The sequence below is a fragment of the Rosa rugosa genome, chromosome 5, assembly GCF_958449725.1.
Source record: "Rosa rugosa chromosome 5, drRosRugo1.1, whole genome shotgun sequence".
NCBI lineage: Eukaryota > Viridiplantae > Streptophyta > Magnoliopsida > Rosales > Rosaceae > Rosa > Rosa rugosa.
The window spans coordinates 3,129,638-3,137,123 of NC_084824.1; the positions used below are offsets into that span (position 1 = coordinate 3,129,638).

The 7,486-nt window shown below is 40.5% G+C and overlaps 1 protein-coding gene across 1 annotated transcript; it reads right to left on the bottom strand.

Moving 5' to 3' along the window:
• Positions 1-3,116: 3,116 nt before the first annotated feature.
• Positions 3,117-7,486, bottom strand: LOC133712287 (MACPF domain-containing protein At1g14780). Its single transcript, XM_062138398.1, has 7 exons — positions 6,870-7,486; positions 5,453-5,654; positions 5,120-5,197; positions 4,796-4,979; positions 4,424-4,602; positions 4,272-4,339; positions 3,117-3,938 (listed from the first exon to the last, which is right to left on the bottom strand). The coding sequence occupies exons 1-7, from the start codon at positions 7,415-7,417 to the stop codon at positions 3,299-3,301; spliced, it is 1,899 nt and encodes a 632-aa protein (XP_061994382.1). The 5' UTR covers positions 7,418-7,486; the 3' UTR covers positions 3,117-3,298.

Below are 7,486 nucleotides of genomic sequence, written 5' to 3' on the forward strand. Positions count from 1 at the left end.
TAAACTGAAATTAATCCATATATATATATACTATGCGCGCTAAGTTTCCTTGATAGACTCACTTTTTTATAGCATATCCACATCTTGACCGTTCAGTTTTTAGGTCCTAATGTATAGATCACTTCTGCAAATTTTCAGCCAAATTGATAATCATTAAGGCATTCATAACTACGATTTCCAAGGAAAGTGAGTCTATCAACGAAATCCGCATATATATATATATATATATATCATATCCAGAGCGAAGCTTCGCTTTAAAATTAAAGTGCGCATTTAGAGTTTAGAGTCACTTTTCGGTCACATATCCACATCTCAACCGTTCAATTTTTATGTATTAATGTATAAATCATCTCTGCAAATTTTCAGCCAAATTGATGATCGTTAAGACATTGATAACTGCCTTAAAGCTAATACGGTTCAGGTTGGACAGATTCAGTTCGTCCATTGGTTTTAGCGAGTTAGATACCTTAACGATCATCAATTTGGCTGAAAATTTGCAGAGATGATCTATACATTAGTACCTAAAAACTGAACAGTCGAGATATGGAAATGCGACCGAAAAGTGACTCTAAACTCTAAATGTGCACTTTAATTTCAAAGCAAAGCTTCGCTCTGGATAAAATTTGTGTATATATATATATATAGATATATATATATATTCAGAGCCGTTCATAAGCGGACGTCTGCAACCCAGAAAAAGTACGGGCGTCCCTCCTCTGGCGTAGAGAAGACGACGATGGCTGCGCTGCGGTTGCCGGACCCTAACCAGGCCTCGATGTCGAGCCTCTGCTTGCCGCTGGAGTAGTCGATGAAGAGTTCGAAGTCGACCTCGATGAGCTTCCATGGTTTCAAGCGAACTCGCCGAGCACAGCTTCGATTCCAATCAGTTGAGCCTTCACCTTGATCATGATGTCGTCCGGGATGTCCAGAGGGTTCGTTCGGCAACCACAGTGCAGCCATCGCCGCCTTCTCAACTCCGGAGGAGGGACGTCCGCATTTTTTCAGAGTTACGGACGTCCGCTTGATCCGGCATATATATATATCGATCGGACGACATGCAGTAGCATACTGGTCCCCAACTAACAGTCTAATACCTAATCAAAGATATAGAATGAATTCTTTCTCATCGTTGAGATCGAGGCTGTAAAACAACACTTAGCTATAGCTTGTTAGTAACTTATAATATTCATAACCAGTTTTAAGGAAACAAAGTATATATTCTACTTTAAGCAAGCAGATGATGAACTTGTTCAATGTTTTAGCTACAGGGCGTATATGTAGTTTATTACTTTTTCTCGATCAGGTTTTCGTATAACTAATGTACGTGCTAAATATATTGGTGGTATTTAACTATATGGTCCGCGCGAACCATGCATGGTTTGTCAGTAAATTAACAATCCTGAAGATAAAAGATTCCCCAGTTATCTGTATAAGTTTTACCATATGCTTCACGCTCAAGCACATGCAATGACACTGAATTCATAATAACATGTCAAAGATACCACCTATGGCCTTTGTATATATATACCTAGGCTTACTAGTGTGGACGGTGGACCTCAGTTTATACCTAGCCGAATAAGCAGATCGATCTAAACCCTAATTAGCCAGTCGAGCATAATTTCTAGCTAGCTGTGTCCAGATTTAAATATAGGGTCCTTGACCCAAAGCACCAAAATAAGCAAAAGTTACCCCACTTACCCCAGCAACAGATTTTTGTTCTCAGATACACAATTTAAGCTCAAATCACCATTTTACCCTCAAACTAATTAAAAAATTACCCACTGCCATTCTGTCTCATCTCTCTCTCTGGACGCCGATACTCTTTTTCTCTCTCTCAGTCTCCGATCTGCGTTCTCTCTCTCTCTTCCCCGGCCCTCCCCGGCCTGCAAAGCCCCGACGCCAACTCCACCTACTACCACATGCAAAGCTCCGACTCAGCCTCTGTCCCTCACGCTCTCACACCGGATCGAAGAAATCTCATCGGGTTTCAGGTATGGATCGTCGGCGCAAGAGATGAGCTGGTGCTATGGAGCTCCGGCGGTCAAAGCCTCGATCGTCGGCGCCGGTTCTAGGTCTGGGTCGAAGGACGACTCTGTCGCCGGCACCTCTCTCTCTCTCTCTGGCACGAAGCCGTCACCGATTGCTTGGACCTCGCCTTCGACTCGTCCCGGCAGCAGGAAGCGGAGACCGGTCATCCCTCTCCGATCTGCACTTTCTCTCTCATCCCTCTTCGAGGTGGCGGCCGGGCTGCTGGTAGACGGGAAATTGGTGGAGGATAACAAGGATTTGGTGCCCAGAGCTTTTCTCTGGGTGCCCAAACTATTTTTATTTTTTTTTTATAGATAAAATGGGGCAGAAGACCAAAATGAAAGAAAAATGAAAAAAAAAAAGGTTCTATTGGGGCAATAGACGTTTTGAATTGATGTAATCTCCTTGTTTTTTTCCTATAATCAAAGTTTTATTTGTCTAAATTTAAAGAGATTAGTTCTCATTCTAGCAACTGAAAGTCTTATTGGGGGATAGTAGACGTCTATTGGGGGGCAATACATGGCTGATAGACGTCTATTGGGGGGCAATACATGGCTGATAGTCGTCTATTGGGAGGGCAATACATGGTTAATAGACGTCTATTGGGAGACAATACATGGTTGATAGACGTCTATTGCCCCTTTATTGGGGGGGCAATAGACGTCTATTGGGGGGCAATACATGGCTGATAGTCGTCTATTGGGGGGCAATACATGGTTAATAGACGTCTATTGGGAGGCAATAGACGTCTATTAGGGGGTAATAGACATCTATTGGGGGCAAAAAAACTTTCCGGTGGGTGGTAGCCGGTGATCGGAATCCGGCGGCCGGTGACCGGATTTCGGCGAAAATTGGCCGGATTCCGGCGAAATTGACCGGATTCCGGCGAAGTTGGCCGGTGACCGGAATCCGGCTGCCGGTGATCGGACTCCGGCGAAGTCCCCTATGGTTTCTCTCTCTTCCATTCTCTCTCTCTCTCTCTCTCTAAGTAACAAAGGTGAGGGTAAAATGGTATTAAAAAAATAATAAAAACAAAAAAAAAATCTTAATGGGGTATTAGGGAAGACCTCCTTAGAGTGTTTTGGGTAAGAGGGAATTAAAAAAACTTAGTGGGGTAAGTGGGAAAAAAATCTCTAAAAATAGTGTAAATGGACAAAAACCCATTTCTTTACATTTAGGCCATATGCTCTTGCTCACATATTGCCTTAAATAAGTTGATTAATCTAACGAAAGAATGAAAATAATTAGCTAGGCTATGTATGTTGTTCGATCATTTTTCTGCTAGGTTTAACAGAGAGAACTTGACTTGCAAGCCAATCTTTCCCTTGACCAAGTTGAGCTTTGCTCCGGTGACTAACCAATGGCCAGGACTATCCTGCGGCCCTTTGCATACATGTGAGGTGTTTACATGCTTCACAAATTTTTGCCTTGGCAAAGGCACCGGAGGCCCTGCAGGAAAAACACTCGAATCCAATATCACATCCTCGGCGGCAGGTTCTACTTTCTCTTTTGCCCAATAGTTCCCAGAAATTGGTCTACTCATCGCATTCAAAAGGCCAGACGACGACGATTTAGTTGAAGAACATGACTCTGCCCAATTTGATTGCACTAAGAAAGAGTCCAAGACTTTGGAGAACAAGAGCCGAAGATGGAGAACATTCTTTGAGCCGTGTTTCTTGACCACAAGTTGTGCTCCCGAGACAATGAAGGCCGAGGTTATGCCCGAAGATATCCATTTTGGGTCGTACGTTACTGGCGCCGTGCACACGTGGGAGAACTTTTTCCCGTTTGTTGCTTCAAAGTACCGGTCATCGTCGATCTCTTCTGATCCTCGCCACATCGTTGTGTCATCGATCTTGTTCTCCAGCATCAATGGAGTGTTTGCTAGATGTTGGAGGTGGATGGCTAGCCTGAAAGATATAGAGCAGTTTGGTCATCAATAATGAAGCGTAAAATTAATATCAAGGCGTCTGAAAATATAGAGATATGACGTTGTTAGAAGCTAATGTTTCTCATCTAAATTTCGGTAAGAAATAAACGAGAGTTTCACATCTCATGTATGTGGTAAGATATGTGGTAGGATGAGGAGAGCAAAATGTTTGTAAAAATTTCATTAAAAGCATATAAAGACGAGATAAGAATTAATGTTGATTATGCACTAGTATGCCCTATTGCGTCACATTTTTGGATCCACCAATGAAATTGTTAAGAAGAGATTGAATCAATGTTGATTAAATATATACCTGTTGCATTTCATGCCCTCAAGAAACAAGCGCATCCCTGTGACAGGGGCATTATTTCCAACTCTAACCTAACGATCATAAACAGCTAGCAGAATAAGATGGATGGATTTTTCAGATAAAAATTCGAATTTAAGAATTGAAATAAGTGGTACCTGTGTGGTGTTTACATATAACCTAGGACCCATCAAGCTGAAGTGAATAGCAGGTGATGATGGATTAGATTTGCTATTTGTGGCAGGACCTAAACGTAGGTCATTGTGAAGGGGAGCCCAAACTTTGTGTGATACTTGAAATTCAAGAAAGTAGGGCAAATCAGCTATAGGAGGCTTGTCTGCACATACAGAAACAAAATTTAAAACAAATTGGGTTATGAGAATCAAATATATAAAGAGATCGAGATACTGCTACACTCGAAAAAAATTGTGTCTAATAAGCTATGTATAGTGACACATGTGATTCGCAAAATCTGTAACTAGGGTTATTGCTATTCCTCGGAATTGGGTGTTTGTTAGAAGTTAACTTACATCTGAGATAGAGGTTGATGGCATGGGACAAGAAACCTTTGCCGGGAACACCTTTAAGGAGAGAAGTGATAGGAATGAAGCTGTACTGAATAGCGTCCGGCATTGACGGAACTGTTAGAAGCCACTCGCTGTGGCTACTGGCCGTTGGATCACCTCCCTTTTTAGAGCTTATCACAGTAATTCCCTGAAAAAATCATGATCAATCTGCGACATCATTAGTTATGATGGTTATGTTTTAATTTGCTCGGAATTTGTGACAATCAAACTAGCTAGCTAGCTAATAGAACAACACAACAAATTAATATACCGATCCAATTAACATACATCTTTTGTGTTTGCGGTGGAGAAGCCGTTGAGGGCAACAGACTGCGGAGCATCAAAGACATTGAATGCCTGTGGCGCCTGCAAAAGTGAACACAAATGACACATGAATACAATTTTGCTACCCAAGAGAAATGATAACTAAAAACATACAATAAGATACAATTCCACATCATCCTACATCCATAAATTTGGAGTACGATAAACTAGATCAGGGGACATATTGGTTGAGAGTATAGAATCTATCATGAAAACTCTCGATGATCTAAATTTTAAATTAAGCATTTAGAATAAAAAGTAAATAAAGTGAATCAACTACTAGATATTGTTAACTACCTTGTGTTTATGGTCTTTTGCTTTGGAGAGGAGTGGGGAGAAATTACAAGTCCCCGTAAAATGCTGATCTCCAAGCTCGTTTAAGTGAGTTTTGAGGTCTGATGGCCCCAAATTTGATGATTTATCTTGCTTAACCAACACCACATCCTGACCCCCAACACTCAAACCCACCACGATGTGCGTCCCATATTTTTCTATGAATCTGCACTCCATCAAATACCATACATTATATACAAATATTAGTTACAACTAAAATATACTATGTATAAAACGGGTTGACCAGGTAATCCAAGACATGCAGGCAATGCAATTCCAAAACCAAAGAATTGGTCTTACTCCACTTAATGGGAAAGCAAATTTCACAAAAAAAAAAAAAAAAAAAAGAGGGAAATCAAACAATAGACTACAGCCCCAATATGGGACTTTTATAGATTACAGGTAGATAGGTAGATAGGAACTAATATCTAGTTTGGAACTTAGGATAGGTTTACAAAGCCGCTGGTAATCTTGACTTTATATTTGAAATCTTGTAACGAACTGCGTACAAATACGAACTCATTTTATATTGTTGACACTATTAGCCTCCCAAATATAAACTAAGGAAACTCCATCGAGTAAGTGGTCAAACAAATCATAGTTCATGCAATAATGGCATATATTCATCACCGCCGTCTCAATTGCCTATTTATATATCTTCTGCTAGCAAATGATGGCGCAGACATGGGCATGATTGGCGTTCAGTTGTTCATCTTGGCCATTGCTCAAATTCTTCTATACATATTTGATAGTAGTATATGCAAAAAGAATATTAACGGTATTACGATATAGATTAGGGTTACCAGAGTTAGCTTGACTCATAAGATCATGGCTAAAACTTTAGATGATGGGATTCTTAATCAATCATGGCCGTCATGAGTCATGAAAGTGACATTTAACAAGAAAAAGAAACTACAAGGAAGGTGATCATGTACATATATTCTTTTTCAGACTACATGTCCGATGCAATTTTCTCATATTATTTTCATTTAAAACCAAACTATGACATTTGCATACTTAAAAGAACTTCATAAGTTCTTTAAAAAAAATGAAAAAATAAAAAAAAATAAAAAAAATTCACAAGTTTTTCTAGGTAGGTTATAGTACTTTGGCTAGCTAAATTATTATTGAATTGTAGATCAATGGATTAAAATCTTTGAAAATCATATCTATCGATCGATTCTTCAATAAACTAACTAGAAGCGTTGTCACCAAAACTCAAAGAACTTGAACTATTAGGAAGACATTTGGTTAAGGGCTATTTTTACCAAATTTCGTAGCTCGAGACTAAATTGACAATTAGTAAAGGAAAAAAACAAAAAACAAAACAAACCTAAACATTCTTGTATTGATCAAGAACAACCTTGAACAAATTACGTACCTTGAAATGGCAAGTGGGTCCCAAGTGGCCGGAACAGCATCGCGAACTTCATCGGCAAGAACAAGAGGGTACCTATCAATATGAACACTGAAGAAGATGATGAAATATCCATCCACACCCAAGCATTTTATCTTGGCCGCATCGCTCCCCCACGAACCACTATCGAACCCGAACATCGAATTGAACAACCCCGACGGCACTTTCCCGGGAACACTACACTTCTGGTTGATATACTCCGACATCTGACTGAAGCTGAACATGTCCGTCTGGCACCTCGTCCGGTCGCCCTTGTCGCATTTAATGTCGCAAGAGACGTCCGGAATGGAACCAAAACCAGGCACGACGAGCTCTCTTTTGTCGCCGTCGCTTAGGGCAACCAACCGTTGTTTGCCTTTACAATACTGAAGCCGGAAATCCGAGGTTAAATCGAAGCCTTTGCCTAAACTGGCTATAACACTCTCGACGATGGTGTGATCGAGACTAGTACTGGTGGTGAGCATCATCTCTTTCTCTCTTTCCGATCGGAGAATGTCTCCAAAGCTCATCATCTTGAAGACAGAATGAGAAGAAGAGACAAACCAGAGAATGTTAAGACTTGGCGTACTTTCGTTGCTATA

Bases quoted from the DNA above. Each gene is read 5' to 3' on its own strand.
- LOC133712287 (XM_062138398.1), bottom strand. From the start codon at position 7,417: ATGATGAGCTTTGGAGACATTCTCCGATCGGAAAGAGAGAAAGAGATG. The intron at 4,980-5,119 runs GTATGTTAATTG...TGATTTTTTCAG, and splicing joins CCACCGCAAACACAAAAGAT to GGAATTACTGTGATAAGCTC. The intron at 3,939-4,271 runs GTATATATTTAA...TATATCTTTCAG, and splicing joins GAGGGCATGAAATGCAACAG to GCTAGCCATCCACCTCCAAC.